General features: G+C 36.4%; 1 protein-coding gene across 5 annotated transcripts in view; it reads left to right on the top strand.

Moving 5' to 3' along the window:
- COL24A1 (collagen type XXIV alpha 1 chain) overlaps positions 1 to 16,542 on the top strand; it is a 391,998-nt gene that overhangs the window by 361,877 nt on the left and 13,579 nt on the right. For all 5 annotated transcript variants that reach the window (XM_027536666.1, XM_027536671.1, XM_027536669.1 and 2 more), the window contains 2 exons: positions 10,116 to 10,151; positions 10,261 to 10,287. In XM_027536666.1, the coding sequence (XP_027392467.1) occupies positions 10,116 to 10,151; positions 10,261 to 10,287 (63 nt within the window). The remainder of the gene's footprint in view (positions 1 to 10,115; positions 10,152 to 10,260; positions 10,288 to 16,542) is intronic.

Genomic DNA, 16,542 nt, shown 5'->3' on the forward strand with positions numbered 1-16,542 from the left:
CCTTGGTGTGTATGCCCAGCAGTGGGATTGCTGGGTCATAAGGCAGTTCTAATTCCAGTTTTTTAAGGAATCTCCACACTGTTCTCCATAGTGGCTGTACTAGTTTGCATTCCCACCAACAGTGTAAGAGGGTTCCCTTTTCTCCATATCCTCTCCAGCATTTATTGCTTGTAGACTTTTGGATCTCAGCCATTCTGACTGGCGTGAAATGGTACCTCATTGTGATTTTGATTTGCATTTCTCTGATAATGAGTGATGTTGAGCATCTTTTCATGTGTGTGTTAGCCATCTGTATGTCTTCTTTGGAGAAATGTCTATTTAATTCTTTGGCCCATTTTTTGACTGGGTCGTTTATTTTTCTGGAATTGAGCTGCAGGAGTTGCTTGTATATTTTTTAGATTAATTCTTTGTCAGTTGCTTCATTTGCTATTATTTTCTCCCATTCTGAAGGCTGTCTTTTCACCTTGCTTATAGTTTCCTTTGTTGTGCATAAGCTTTTAATTTTAATTAGGTCCCATTTGTTTATTTTTGCTTTTATTTCCAATATTCTGGGAGGTGGGTCATAGAGGATCCTGCTGTGATTTATGTCAGAGAGGGTTCTGACTATGTTGTCCTCTAGGAGTTGTATAGTTTCTGGTCTTACGTTTAGATCTTTGACCCATTTTGAGTTTATTTTCATCACTGGCACCCTTGTCCACATCTCCATAGTGTCTCCCCTGGACTCCTGGGAGTCCACTCCCTCCACTTTTCTTCACTATAATACATTCTCTACATAGCAGTTAGAGTGATATCATTAAAGCATAAATCAGACTATATCAGTCCCCTCTTTAAAACCTCCTTGTTACTCTTCCTTGTACTAGAATAAATCTAAATTCCTTACTGTGGCTTACAGTGCCCTGCATGGACTAGACCCTACTTGCCTCTCCCACCTCAAGATGCACCACTTTCTCCTTACCAACTCCACTGACCTAATCTCTGTTCTTTGGAACATGCTTGCTTTTTATCTAGAGAATTCTTTGACCTGCTCTTTAAATGACTGGTTCTTATCTCACTATTCAGGTCTGTGCTCAAATATCATCTTAGGGAAGCCTTCCATGGCTGTGTGGTCTTGTTACTCCTGGTCATTCTCTTTCCCAATTTTCCTGTTTTGTTTTATTGATAGCAGTTAGTGCTATTTGAAAGTATTCATTTTCTATCTCCTCTGCTAGAATATAAACTTCTTGAGAGCAGAGAACTTTGATACACTGGTTATCAGTGTCCAGAATAAAACCTACCACATAGTAGATAGCATTTGAGAAATGAACTGATAAATAAATAAATGCTATTCCCTAAAATTAAAAAGTTAATAAGTACTTCCAGGTCTAGATGGTTAAAGTAACATTTCCTGAATTAACATACTTCTTATATCTTTTGCTCTGTGGGTTACCATGCGTGTGTCTGTGCTAAGTCGCTTCAGTCATGTCCAACTCTTTTCGATCCTATGGACTGTAGCCCGGCAGGCTCCTCTGTCCGTGGGATTCTCCAGGCAAGAATACTGGAGTGGGTTGCCATTTCCTCCTCCAGGGGATCTTCCCAACCCAGGAATTGAACCACATCTCCTGCATTGGCAGGCAGATTCTTTACCACTAGCACCACCTGGCAAGCCTGTGGTTACCATAGTTCTCTTCAGAAACAGTATAAACTCAGTCCCAAAGTGGGGGACACAGTGACACAGTGTAGGTAGTAAAATCAGCTGCTGAAAAATAGGGTTAATTGGCACATTAGAATTAGTTTATTCTGTTTTCATTGTTGAATAAACTGGTATTAAGTATCTTTTCATCACCCCTTTTCCTTTGATTCCATTATGGTTTAAGGAGCTTTATAGAAGTAATCTTTTAATTCCTAGAGACCATCTGCAATTAACTTAATATATAAAACCTTTAATTAAACCCTTTTCTGCTTTCATCCTATGGAAAGGCTTAGTTATATTTCTTATACTCTCCTTAGGACTTTTTCAGTATATGCTATAGGTTTGTTTTCTTAAAGGGAATGGTTTAAATAATTGACTTTCTAAAGATTCCTAATGAGCTACTGTGTTTCAGAATGTAATACCATCAAGGGGGTCAGCCTGAAATAATACTAGTACATGGAGCATTTGGGGAATGAATTTCATTAACCAAGACCTATTTTATTGGGACAAATATGACACGTTTTGTACAAAGATCAGAATCACAACAGTCTATTGGTTTTATAAATCTTATTTTTAGTTAAGCTTGTATAAGAATTTATAAAGCTATGCTGTTCTTACCAAGTCTTGTACCAAGACCAAACCATGATTCAGTGCCTTAAAAGAGAGGTGGGGAGCTCATTACACAACATATGAAAAGTATGCCTGTTAGTGTGAATTTGGATTTCCTGGTTAGGAAGCTTTATATCTTCTACAGTTTAACATTTATAACTATAGTAATGATCCCAAATAAGTATTTCTGTATTCCTTTACATGAATACAGAAATACTGTATTTAGGGGCTTCCCTGGTGGCTCAGAGGTTAAAGTGTCTGCTCGCGATGTGGGAGACCCAGGTTCAATCCCTGGGTCGGGAAGATCCCCTGGAGAAGGAAATGGCAGCCCACTCCAGTATTCTTCCTGGAGAATCCCATGGATGGAGGAGCCTGGTAGGCTACAGTCCATGGGGTCGAAAAGAGTCGGACACAACTGAGCGACTTCACTTTACATGAAAGACTTACTTTTCTATTCTATATTTGTCCCATGTCTGTTTCCCTGTGGACTGTTTTAAAAATAAGTCCCTGGATTCATAAATACATGCTAAACTGAGTCAGAGTTTAATGACATCCTGAAAACACTCCCTAGTGGGTAGCACTACAATTCCCTCCTCTCCCTCTACTTCAGAACTATCATGTTAATAGCAAATTAATCTTGAAAGCTTACAAAAATCTCTTGGTTTTCATGAGAGCCTCAAGCACATTTAGAACATGATTGAGTAATATTTGATAAGTAAGTAATGCAAAGAGGATTGCTGAAAATATTAGGATAAATTATTTTAAAAGTTTAACTCATACTAGAAATAATATACTAGTGTCAGTCATCTGAAAACAATTTTGATGAAATATCACAATCTGAAACATTTGACTTAAAGCCACAGAAGTAGAAAAAAATGAAAAGCATCCAGCATGAATTTTTAGATTAGCTGCTTCATTTTCATATTGTATTGTTTAATGAAAATTAGTAAAATGTTGGAGAGTTTCATTAACACTTTTTCAAATATTACATCTAAATGTTTCACAATTCTTGATTAGCAGAATTATCTTACCCCTAGTTTGAAAGACAAGAGGATGTTTTAAGCATTATAAGGAAAAAAATAAGTTAGGGGGAAATATGTCCTAAATATTAAAAAATTAAGAATTTGAGCATTGTTGACCTTCAGTTGCACAGTGGTATCCAACTCTTTGTGACCCCGTGGACTGCAGTATGCCATGCTTTCCCATCCATCACCAGCTCCCAGGGCTTGCTCAAACTTATGTCCGTTGAGTCAGTGATGCCATCCAACTATCTCTTCATCTGTTGCCCTCTTCTCCTCCTGCCTTCAATCTTTTCCAGCCTCAGGGTCTTTTCTAATAAGTCGGCTCTTCACATTAAGTGGCCAAAGTATTGAAGCTTCAGTTCAGTCCTTCCAATGAATATTCAGCATTGATTTCCTTCAGGACTGGCTGGTTTGATCTCCTTGTAGTCCATGGGACTCTCAAGAATCTTCTCCAACACGACAGTTCAAAAGCATCAGTTCTTCAGCACTCAGCCTTCTTTATGGTCCAATCTCACATCCATACGTGACAACTGGAAAAAATCATAGCTTTGACTGTACAGACCTTTGTTGGCAAAGTAATGTCTGATTTTTAATATGTTGTCTAGGTTTTTCATACCTTTTCTTCCAAGAAGCAAGCATCTTTTAATTTTATGGCTGCAGTCAACATCTGTAGTGATTTTGGAGCCCCAAAAAATAAAGTCTGTCACTATTTCCATTGTTTCCCCATCTATTTGCCATGAAGTAATGGGACCAGATGCCATGATCTTTGTTTTTTGAATGTTGAGTTTTAAGCCAGCTTTTTCACTCTCCTCTTTCACCTTCATCAAGAGGCTCTTTAATTTCTCATCACTTTCTGCTGTAAGAGTGGAGTTACCTGCATATCTGATGTTCTTGCTGTTTCTCCCGGCACTCTTGATTCTAGCTTGTGCTTCATCCAGCCCAGCATTTCGCATGATGTACTCTGCATATAAGTTAAATAAGCAGGGTGACAATATACAGCCTTGACATATTCCTTTCCCAATTTTGAACCAGTCCATTGTTCCATGTCTGTTTTTAACTGTTGCTTTTTGACCTGCATACAGGCTTCTCAGGAGGCAGATAAAGTGGTCTGGTATTCTCATCTCTTCCAGTTTGTTGTGATCCACACAGTCAAAGACTTTAGCATAGTCAATGAAGCAGAAGTGAGATGTTTTTCTGGAATTGTCTTGCTTTTTCTGTGATCCAACAGATATTGGCAATTTGATCTCTGGTTCCTCTGCCTTTCCTAAATCCAGCTTGAACATCTGCAAGTTCTCAGTTCAGGGTTCACATACTGTTGAAGCCTAACTTGGAGGATTTTGAGCATTACTTTGCTAGAGTGGGAGATGAGTGCAACTGTGCGGTAGTTTGAGCCTTCTTTGGTGTTGTCTTTCTTTGGGATTGGTATGAAAACTGACTTTTTCCAGTCCGGTGGCCACTGCTGAGTTTTCCATATTTGCTGGCATATTGAATACAGCACTTTCACAGCATCATATTTTAGGATTTGAAGTAGCTCAGCTGGAATTCCATCACCTCCACTAGCTTTTTTCTGCAATGATGCTTCCTAAGGCCCACTTGACTTCACACTTCAGGATGTCTGGCTCTAGGTGAGTGACCACACCATCGTAGTTATCTGGGTCATTAGGATCTCTTTTGTATATTCTCTGTGTATTCTTGCCACCTCTTCTTAATATCTTCTGCTTATGCTAAGTCCATACCATTTCTGTCCTTTATTGTGCCCGTCTTTGCATGAAATGTTCCCTTGGTATCTCTAATTTTCTTGAAGAGATCCCTAGTCTTCCCTGTCCTATTGTTTTCCTCTATTTCTTTGCATTGATCACTTAGGAAAATTTTCTTATCTCTCCTGTTCTTTGCAACTCTGCATTCTGATCACTATGTCTTTCATTTTTTTTCTTTGCCTTTTGCTTCTCTTCTCAGCTATTTGTAAGACCTCCTCAGATAACCATTTTCCCTTTTGCATTACTTCTTCTTGGGGATGGCTGCGATCACTGCCTACTGTACAGTGTTACGAACCTCCATCCATAGTTCTTCAGGCACTCTGTATCAGATCTAATCCCTTGAATCTGTTACTTCCACTGTATAGTCATAAGGGATTTGATTTAGGTCATACCTGAATGTTCTACTGGTTTTCCCTACTTTTTTCAATTTAAGTCTGAATTTGGCAATAAGGAGTTCATGGTCTGAGCCACAGTCAGCTCCTGGTCTTGTTTTGGTTGACTATATAGAATTCTCCATCTTCAGCTGCAAAGAACATAATACAGTCTGATTTCTGTATTGACCATCTTTTGATGTCCATGTGTATAATCTTCTCTTGTGTTGTTGGAAGAAGATGTTTGCCATGACCAGTGCGTTCTCTTGGCAAAACTCTGTTAGCCTTTGTCCTGCTTCATTTTGTACTCCAAGGCCAAACCTGCCTGATATTTGAAGCATATATGTATATGATTCTTATTAAAATTCATGGAATGTATAATTTTTTTTGGAATGTATAATTTAATCAAATGAAAAATTATCAAACTCTTTTAATTCAAGTACACACTCTCCTTACATTCATACAGATGTCAAAATTAAAGTTCCCAATTTGTATACATATGTGACCTTCTTTCTCCAGATACAAAACATTAAGAATAAAATTGATAAAAGGCTTGAAAAATCACAATTCTAAAGTGAATCTTGGAAATTATCTTTACCAAACCTGTTATGTTACTTGATATATTCTAGATCCAAATGTACAACCACTCCCTTAAGAGCATACAGTTAATTAGGTACGGAGATAAGACCAGAGCTCAGTTCTCCCAAATCCCATGCTTTTCTATTAATCATAGTACCTCCCAGAAAATAAGGGTCAGGGGCAGCTTGCGTAAGGAAAATGGTATGTATACACTTCCCACCTACATTAAGAGTAGCCTGGCCACCCACATACAGATTCCATATGAATGGATTCCTGATATGCAGTTTTTCTGCTGTGTATTATTATTCACTCATTCCATCTTAATTACGTTGCTGTCTAATAGTTGTTGTTGTTTAGTCGCTAAGTCCTGTCCAACTCTTTTGCAACTCCACAGACAGTAGCCCACTAGGCTCCTCTGTCCATAGGAAATTAACATAGACAATTGTAGTTTTATTATAAACTGTATGATAACCTTCTTTACATGCTTGTTTATATAATATCTAGAAAAAGTGAGTCACTTTTCCTTAGTAGTGGGTTTGGTAAAAGAATGAAAAAAACTAATAAATATTTTATTGTTGGAATAATAATTTGTTTTACTTGGCCTTATTCTATGCACTTATTTCACTGGGGTTGTCCTGCCCTGTCTTGTTTAGTTTGAATTTATTTCATTTTGTCATATTTGTGGTGATCTGACTCGTTCTGGATAACAAGCTCAGTAAAAATAGTTTCTTCTTTCTATGACAAAAAGCTTTTTCAAAGATAAGATAGATATTTTGTACTAAACCTTCAGTGCAATTTTCCCAAAAATATGCTAAGGAGGGTAAAAAGTTTATTTCTAGAATGTTGATCCAAAATGGAGAAACTTACACAGCCAGTTTCACTCTGAGCCTTTGTATATTTAAAAGGCTATGTCCAACATGAAATTTCTCTAACTTATCATGCAGCTTCTGGGGCAAAAGTTTTATGCATTTTCTGCTTTACATTATAATCATAAACCATGCAAACTAAGGAATGTCCAATAGACGTGGTGTTGGAGTACTCTATCCTTTATAAGTTACTATGTGTTATTTGTTCTTCTTGTCACAGTATATTTAGAATCAACAGCTTTGGCATAAAACATACTTAACCAAGCATAGCATCAAGATTATCCAAAACTCAGCTGAGGATAAATTTTGCTTTGTCACCTTTTAACCATAATCTGAATTTGAATCAATGTAGTTTTAACATTCAGTTGACCATTGAGTAAGTTAAATTTTGAGCATTCTTAACAGTGATTACTATTGTTCATTTTAAAAAATGTCAGCATAACTTTTCATATTTTACTATATACCGAACTATATTAGTTTAGAAAATAGAATAGTTAAATGTTTAGCTATTTTTAATTTCTAAACTAATACTAGTTAATTTTAACATCATTCATTTGTTAACAATCTTTGAACACCTACTGTGTATCAGACACTGTTCCTGTTCTAGAAAATTAAAGGGTGGCTAAGACACTTTTAAAATCACTGCAAATGGTGATTGCCGCCATGAAATTAAAAGACACTTACTCCTTGGAAGGAAAGTTCTGACCAACCTAGACAGCATATTAAAAAGCAGAGACATTACTTTGTCAACAAAGGTTCATCTAGTCAAGGCTATGGTTTTTCCAGTAGTCATGTATGGATGTGAGAGTTGGACTGTGAAGAAAACTGAGCACAGAATTGATGCTTTTGAACTGTGGTGTTGGAGAAGACTCTTGAGAATCCCTTGAACTGCAAGGAAATCCAACTAGTCTATCCTAAAGGAAATCAGTCCTGGGTGTCCGTTGGAAGAACTGATGTTGAAGCTGAAAATCCAATCTTTTTGGCCACCTAATGCGAAGAGCTGACTCATTTGAAAAGACCCTGATGTTGGGAAAGATTGAGGGAAGGAGGAGAAGGGGACAACAGAGGATAAGATGGTTGGATGGCATTACCGACTCAATGGACATGAGTTTGGGTAAACTCCAGGAGTTGGTGATAGACAGGGAGGCATAGTGTGCTGCGGTTCACGGGGTTGCAAAGAGTTGGATATGACTCAGCAACTGAACTGAACTGAAGACACTTTTAAAGATCCACAGGAATGCATAAGTGGTTAGTTGAAGAGGAGGAAGGTGTCAAGGTGGGTAGAGAGTTTTAAACAAGTATTGGAAGAGGAATGGGGATTAAATAGAAAAGGGAAGGAGGAGCATTCCTGAAATAGTACATGCAAAAGAATGCATGTGTGATAGAACTTGGATGATTCAGAGATCCACAAGTAGTTGGTTATAGATGGAGTGTAGGATGTGTTGAGAAGAGTAAGTGGAAATAAGCTCCAGAAAAAATAAGTTCTTGAAAAGGCAGGGGTGCACACTGACTAAGAACATATACTTTTGTATTTAACTGATAAGAAATTTATACTCATTCACTAAGCAGCAAAAAAAATGGGATGATTTTAATTAAACGATGATATATTTAGATTTCTATTTTATAAGTAGAATGTAGTTAGCATAGTAGAAAGGCAAAAGTCAAGAAGTCAAACTAGTCACATGATCTTAGCTAGGGCTTCTATAACTAATTGCCATGGGCTGCTGCTGCTGAATCACTTCAGTTGTGTCCGACTCTGTGCAACCCCATAGACAGCAGCCCACCAGGCTCCCCTGTCCCTGGGATTCTCCAGGCAAGAATACTGGAGTGTGTTGCCATTTCCTTCTCCAGTGCATGAAAGTGAAAAGTGAAAGTGAAGTCGCTCAGTCATGTCCGACTCTTAGCGACCCCATGGACTGCAGCCTACCAGGCTCCTCCATCCATGGGATTTTCCAGGCAAGAGTGCTAGATGGCTTAAACAACAAACATTATTTTTTATTGTTCTGGAGACTGGGAATCCAAGATCAAGATGCTAACAGATTCAATGTCTAGTGAGGGTTCTCCACCTGGTTTGCAGATAGTTGCCTTCTTACTACAACCTCACATGTAGAGAAAGATCATCTCTCCATTTTCTCTCTTTATAAGGGCACTGCAATTCATAGAGGCTCCACATGATTTAACTAGCTCCAAAAGACCCCTATCTTTAAATATCACCACATTGGAGACTAGGGCTTCAGTATATGAATGTAGGAGGGGACACAAACATAGTCCATAGTGTGATCAACACTAAACTAAGACATTTACTATAAGGATGGAGTAGTAGTATTTGGGAAAGATTTGGAGGTCAAATCAAGAGTAGTGGGTAACCAAATTATAGTTAGATGTTGAAGGAAAAGATGTCTAAGGATACTGGACTTCCCTCGTGACTCAGACAGTAAAGAATCTGTCTACAATGCAGGAGATCCAGGTTCAATTCCTGGGTTGGGAAGATCCCCTGGAGAAGGGAATGACTACGCACTCCAGGATTCTTGTCTGGAGAATTCCATTGACAGATGAGCCTGGTGGGCTACAGTCCATGGGGTTGCAAAGAGTCAGACATGACTAAACGACTTGAAGTTCCCTTTCTTTTACAATTAGGTGAATGGTAGATAGGAATAACAGGGAAAACATACTTATAATTAACATTTTTAAATTTTACATTTTTCAGTTTAAAATTAATAAATTTGGTTTCTAGTAATATCAACAAAACATGAGATTATATATACAGCTTGTTCATGAATGTGGGTGATAGCTGAATTCAAGAACATCAGTTCAGTTCAGTTCAGTTGCTCAGTCGTGTCTGACTCTTTGTGACCCCATGAATCACAGCATGCCAGGCCTCCCTGTCCATCACCAACTCACGGAATTCACCCAAATTCATGTCCATCGAGTCGGTGATGCCATCCAGCCATCTCATCCTCTGTCGTTCCCCTTCTCCTCCTGCCCCCAATCCCTCCCATCATCAGAGTCTTTTCCAATGAGTCAACTCTTCGCATGAGGTGGCCAAAGTACTGGAGGTTCAGCTTTAGCATCATTGCTTCCAAAGAAATCCCAAGACAGCCTCAAAATACGAAAATAACTTTGAATCTTATCACTTGCCTTGTACAAAAAGGCAATAATAGCAGCTGAATCTTAGTAGTTTTGTTTATACCAAATCAAAATTATAATGTATACATACTGTGCTTTGTCTCCATTTCTCCTAGGGTCCACAAGGACCAAGAGGTCAACCAGGGCCTCCAGTGAGTTTATTTACATTTATATCTGTTTACCATTGATGCTTATGTGCCTGCTTGGTTTGAGATATCTACTAAGTACTTAAATTTTTTTTTTTTTTTTTTTGTATTATAGGGTCCACCTGGAGCACCAGGCCCAAGAGTAAGTCTTCTTGATTTTGTTCATTTTACCTTAGTATAATTTTTTTAAGCTTCTTCTATTAACTCTCTGTTAAAAGTATCCCTTTTGCCTACCTCTGTTCTTTTTGTTAATCTGATACAGGGTCTTCACAACTCTAATAGAACTTTAAATATGGGCTTCAGGCTTTTTGTCTATAAAATAGGATGGTCTCTCCTACTTTTTTGGATGGATTTGAGTTTTAAATAAGTAAAGTGCTCAGCAGAATGTCTGACATAATTAGTACTCACAAAATAAGAACTCCCTCCATTTTTTCCTGTTTCAGAATCCTAGGTCTCCTTCTTCAAACGTGCTTTTTTGCCAACCAGAGTTCTCCATGTTTTTAAGCTTTACATGAATCCTTCTCAGCGGTTGGTGGCTGTGGAAGCCCTTGGGCTTCTCGTGTATCAGTATTTGCTCGTGATTTATTATAACCCCAAACTCACTACTCCTATCTTTGAGGCAATACTTTTGTTGCTTCATTATCAGCTATCATCTCCTGGCCTCAGTGTTTCAGATTGATTTCTGTTACGTGTTGTATCTTTGTTTTCCCACTTCTTACAAGAGATCTCCTATCTTTAACCTCACCCATGCCCCATTTCTACAGAATTCTGGTCAAATGCAGCAGTCTTTGGTCTGATTTCCTGCCTAACCAAGATTCACTAATGGCTACACAATTCAGACAAATGGCCAGTCCCATGCCTTCCAAGTCTTGCTTACATGCTTCTCTGCTTTGGATCTTTGAAATTTCAGGCTGGTTGATCACTGCAATCCACTCCTGGTGGGTCAGGAACTCTTCATTCCCTTCAGCTTTTCATCAGGACAAGGAAAAACTTTTAAGCAAAGTGCCACAGGAAGATTGTCTCCTTGGAAACAAGAGATCTATTTCTCTAAGATTTTTTTTTAATTATTCCCCCTTTCTGTCTGATGGGGATTGAAACCTTCCCTGGCATGAACATCAGTGCAAATGTCTTTTTAAAAAAAATCTTTACTCTCCACTTCTCTATTCTTCCTTGATTCCTCAATCATCACAATGCATGGGTTAGAAAAACCCTGATCAGTTGCCTTCTCACTTTATAATGACTTTGATATATCATAGGCACCTTCCTAATAAAGAACAAGTTGTAGAAAGATCATACAGCATTGGTAAATTAAATGTGTTTTGTGAAAATGTTTACATTGAAGTGCTAGATTTGGGGTCACCATTTCCCTCTCTCACTTGGAAAATATATGTGTTCCTATACAGCCAAAATGAACTAGGACTCATGAGAGATTTTTGCTCTGAGAAAAATGTGGATAAAAATATGTAACTTTGAGGAATTAGTAAGAGTATTGAATGAAAAAATACGTGTGCTATATACTGTGTTGTTACCTTAGCTTTGATTTTATCTCCAAGAAATCAGTGCCAAATCCAATATCATGAAGCATTTCCCATATACTTTTTTCTAAGAGTTTTAGAGTTTTAGCTCTTACCTTTAATTATCTGACCCATTTTGAGTTAATTTTTGTTTATAAGTAAGAGTCTAACCTCATTGGGTTTCATGTGGATATCAAATTTTCCCAGTACGATTTGTTGACAGACTGTTCTTTATAGGGAATGGCCTTGACACCTTTCTCAAAAACTATTTAACCATATGTGTAAGTGTTTATTCCTGCACTCTGTTTCATTGGTCTATGTGTCTATGTGTATGCCAGTACCACACTGCTTTGATTATTGTTAAATTTGTAGTAAGTTTTGAAATTGAAGTATGAAACCTCCAACTTTGTTGTCCTTCTTCAAAATTGTTTGGGATATATACTCTCTTTCATAATTACTAGTACAGTTATCTTTACCAGTGATATTTATTTCTTCATGTGGATTCAAACTTCTGTCTTGTATCCTTTATTTCTGTCCAAAGAACTCCCTTTATTGTTTTTCTAGGAAGGGTTTGCTAGTGATAAGTTACCTCAGCTTTTGTTTATATGGGCATGTCTTAATTTTTCCTTCTTCATGAAGGATAGTTTTACTGGATATAGAATTCTTGGTTAACAGTCTTTTCTTTCAGCACTCCAAAAATGTCATCCTACTGCTTTCTCACCTTTATGGTTTTTGATGAAAAATCCCATCCCTTGGATATGATGAGTCTCTTCTCACTGCATTTAAGATTCCCTATTTTTAACTTTCAACAGTTTGATTATGAGATATCTAAGGGAATTCATTGAGCTTCTTTGATGCAGAGATTAATATTTTTCATCAAATTTGGGACATTTTCAGCGATTATTTCTGGAAATATTCTTTCTGCCCCCTTTTTTCTGAGACTCCTATCATGCATACATTGGTATGTTTTATGGTGTCTGTAGGTCTATGAGTCTATTCATTTTCTGAGTTAATTCTTCTTTTTACTCCTCTGACTGGATAATCTCAATAAACTGTTTTCAAGCTCACTGATTCTTTGTTGTGTACTGAAATCTACAGTTGAGCCTCTCAAGTAAATTTTGATTTCAGGTCCTGAATTTTAATTTTCAACTGCAAAATTTATACTTGGTTCTTTTCTATAATTTCTCTTTACATTTTTTATTTGGTAAGACATTTTTTCATGCTTTAGTTCTGTAGACATGATTTCCCTTAGTTCTTTGAATATATCTAAAATAGCTAATCAAAGTTTTGTCTACTACATTCAACATGTGCGCTTCCACAGGGACAATTTCCATTGATTGCTTGATTTTTTCCCATGTATAGGAGTCACGCTTTAATGTTACTTAGCATGGCTTGTCAATTTTTTTTGAAAACTGAACATTTTAAATAATATAGAGTGGCATCTCTGAAAGTCAAATTATTCACCCCAACCTTAGTGTTTAGTGTTGTTATTTGTTGTTTTTGTTATTTAGTGACTTTTCCTAATAAAGTCTGTGTTCTTTGACATATAGGAACACTAAAGTCTCTACTCAGTTAGTTTAGTGGTCAACTAAGGGTTGAAGAGAGGTTTCCTTAAATGCCAGAACTAATGTTTCCCAGTTTGGGCCAAGGGTCTCTGTGAGCATGTTGGAGCATCCCTTCAGTTCTCAGCCAGGCAACTGACAACTGTACCCAAGTCTTAACTGCATATTTTCACAGAGCCTGAAGATGAGCCAGAGGAGACAGCTTAAGACCTTCTTGTGTTTTTCTGATCATGTGCCCAGCCCTATGCATTTCCAGGAATATGTCACACCAGAGCATTTCAGAATTTCTAAGGACATCTTACTCCCTGATTTTTGCCTGTTTGCCCCAACTGTTTTCTAATGTTTCTAGCAGCCACAAAGTTAAACTATTCCATCTAAATTTTTAAAAATGTTCCTCAGGAGAGACTTTCTGCACTGAGTGAGCTCTGAGTCAGGTAAAATAAAGACAGCCTTGCAAGTGGTATCTTTAAGGGAACCCACCAGACAGGTCAAATAACAACATTTCACTGGAAAGGAGGCTTTGAAGCAACTCTCAGCCCCATTCTGCTCCCTCCTGTGGTTTCCAGGCTTCTTGTTTTCACTGCAATTGCAGGCTGTTGGTTTTTAAAGCTACCACAGAGCTGGAAAGAGAGGCATGGGAATAGGGCAAATTAAAGCTTTACAGAGCTCACTGCCCTTCCTAAAATTCAGCTATTTTTCTGAAGTGAATGCTCCCCAGATTTACAGCAAGCATTTTGTTAATTTCTGTAATTCTGAAATACTTCATTCTGACATTCTTTTTTCCAGTTTTCTCATTGCTTTTATAGAAGAGAGAATTCTGGGAGGTCATTATTCCACCATTTTTCCTGTCTCCTAAGTCTCTGATCTTTAGCACACATTTTTAAAATATTCTGTGTGATGAAATGGAAGAGCATATAGATCAGTTCTGTTGCATTGAAGTACAGTGGTTGACTCAAAAGTGCTTGTGGAATTCAGTTCCAAGCTGAAGTAGCTGCTTTTTTCATGGAACACCATTTTTACTTGTCAGAATGACAGTTGTTTAAACATGAGTATTTGGCAGATATTTTCTTGAAAATGAATTAAGTGAGCCTGTCATTTTAAGGAGAACAACTGACAACTTGATACCAATAGTAAATTTCAAGCTTTCAAGCAACAGTAACAAGTGAAAGCTTGTATCTATTACAAGTTTGACAACTTCCCAATAGTTGTGTTTTTCTGATGGGATTGGTGATGATGTTAATGAATGTAATCTTTTGATACAACATAATGAAACGTGTATTTGGAAGGACTGCATTATTTCATTAACCATTTTCCAAATAATTGAATCATGAATTTTTTTAAAAATCATGATTTTTAACAAAGTAGGTAAGTGATTTTTTTAGAATCCATCTTTTAAGTTTGATAGATTAATAGATTTTAATACAGTATAAAATTTATAGGTAAGTTTTCAGACTTCACATTTCACACATTTCACACTTAATTAACTCCCACTTGTCAAGTTGTGGTATAATATCAAAGAAGAATATCCACAATTATTTGAAAAGGCTACTAAAATATTTTCTTGCCAACTGCATATCTTCTTTAAGGCCAGATTTTGTTCATATAGTTCTTCATATAGTTCAGCTAAAATAACATTTTAATAGATTGAAAATAGAAGCAAATGTGAGAATCTAGCTATTTCCTGTTAATTCAGACATTAAAGAGAATACATAAGTTATAAAACAGTGCCACTCTTCTTACAAATTTTTTAGTTTTCAAAAGTTAATTTTTCATTAAAAATATTTATATTAACATGTAGTAGCTTTATTTAAAGGTAATTAACACAGTTTTAAATTTTATATTTTAATTCATACTATGGTAAATATTATAAGTTATAATATATAATGTTATATAATATATATAATATAATATAATATAATAAGTTAAATATTATAAGTTATAATATAATTATAAGTTATATAATATTATAAGTTATAATATAAAAGTTATAATTCACATAAATAAAAGTTCTTTAAAGCCCTTTATATTTATTTAATTAAAAGTACAACAGGGTCCTGAGTCAGAAGACCCTGAGAACTGCTTATTGCTAGTTTTTCTATGATCAAAGCTCTAATGACAAATAAAGGTGGCTGTTGTTTCCTACTTAATTCAATTGCCCATATTTAGTGCCAATATTTTGTTGTGACCCATGTCCAAAATCTGCCAATTCTCACAAACATGGTAAGAATTAACTTGCACAGAATTTTTAATGCTAAAGCCTTTCTTCTTGAGTAGGCCATGCTTCTCTATCTCCAGGCCTTTGTGCTGGCACCTCTGCCTAGAAAACTCTCCCACCCAATCTCCTAACAATTCATATTTATTCTTCAGATCTCAGTTCAAATATCACTACCTCCAGGAAGCCTATGCAGATCTATTCCTTCCAAGTCTCTTATATCCTCCAAATTTGATTAAATAAGACTCCATTATTTCTCTTATAGGTCCATGCACTTTTCTTTAATAGCACATATCCCAATTTGTAAATGTGTTATTTTTTAGATTATGTGATTGGTGCCTTTATTGACTTCTAAACTTTAGCTCTACAAGGGCAAGGTTGTTTTGTTTTGTATTATTTGCTTACCATTTTATCCTCAAGATGTGTTTGGCAGCATACATATGCAGAATGAGTCAAATATTTTCCAACATGAAAACCACATGTTGAGGCAAGGATGAGTATATTTTGTTGATTGTCCCATCATTTTAAATAGTTTCCAAATTATCAACCATGAGTTATGGGAGATGTTGAAAAGAGTTTCTATTATATGGACTTGCAAGTAAAAAGATAGCTCAGCAGTACAATCATTCTGAAAGAAATCAGATGCTTGATTTGCTCACACATATGCCATTTCATAGAATTTTCTCCCAACTTATGCTTCTTAGTTTCCAAGCTTTTTAAAAATTAAAATACAAAAAGACTTTTTACTAATGGTTATTCTGGGTCTTTCTCTAAAAATATCTTTTAATAAATTCTGGAGGAGATTATATTCATGTTGTATTATTTCTTTTGGGACTAATGACACATTTTCCAACTTCAGAAATTGTTTTTAAGACCGCAGAAGTATCAGATTAAACTAATGTGGTGACTACCTCAGGATAGTAATATTTTATTCTATTTTTCTTCCAAGAATGTAACTGTTAAAAATTACTACAGTTATTTATTCTTCACTTTACAATTTATTAACGGAGGGGATCATATTTCATTCTTCTTCCATGTAATTAACTTTTGTGTGTGTTTTCAGGCAGTAGAGACAAGTAGTTTTTCATTTGTGAACTCTGGACTTTGGT

This window comes from Bos indicus x Bos taurus, chromosome 3 (genome assembly GCF_003369695.1).
Source record: "Bos indicus x Bos taurus breed Angus x Brahman F1 hybrid chromosome 3, Bos_hybrid_MaternalHap_v2.0, whole genome shotgun sequence".
In the NCBI taxonomy this organism is placed as follows: domain Eukaryota; kingdom Metazoa; phylum Chordata; class Mammalia; order Artiodactyla; family Bovidae; genus Bos; species Bos indicus x Bos taurus.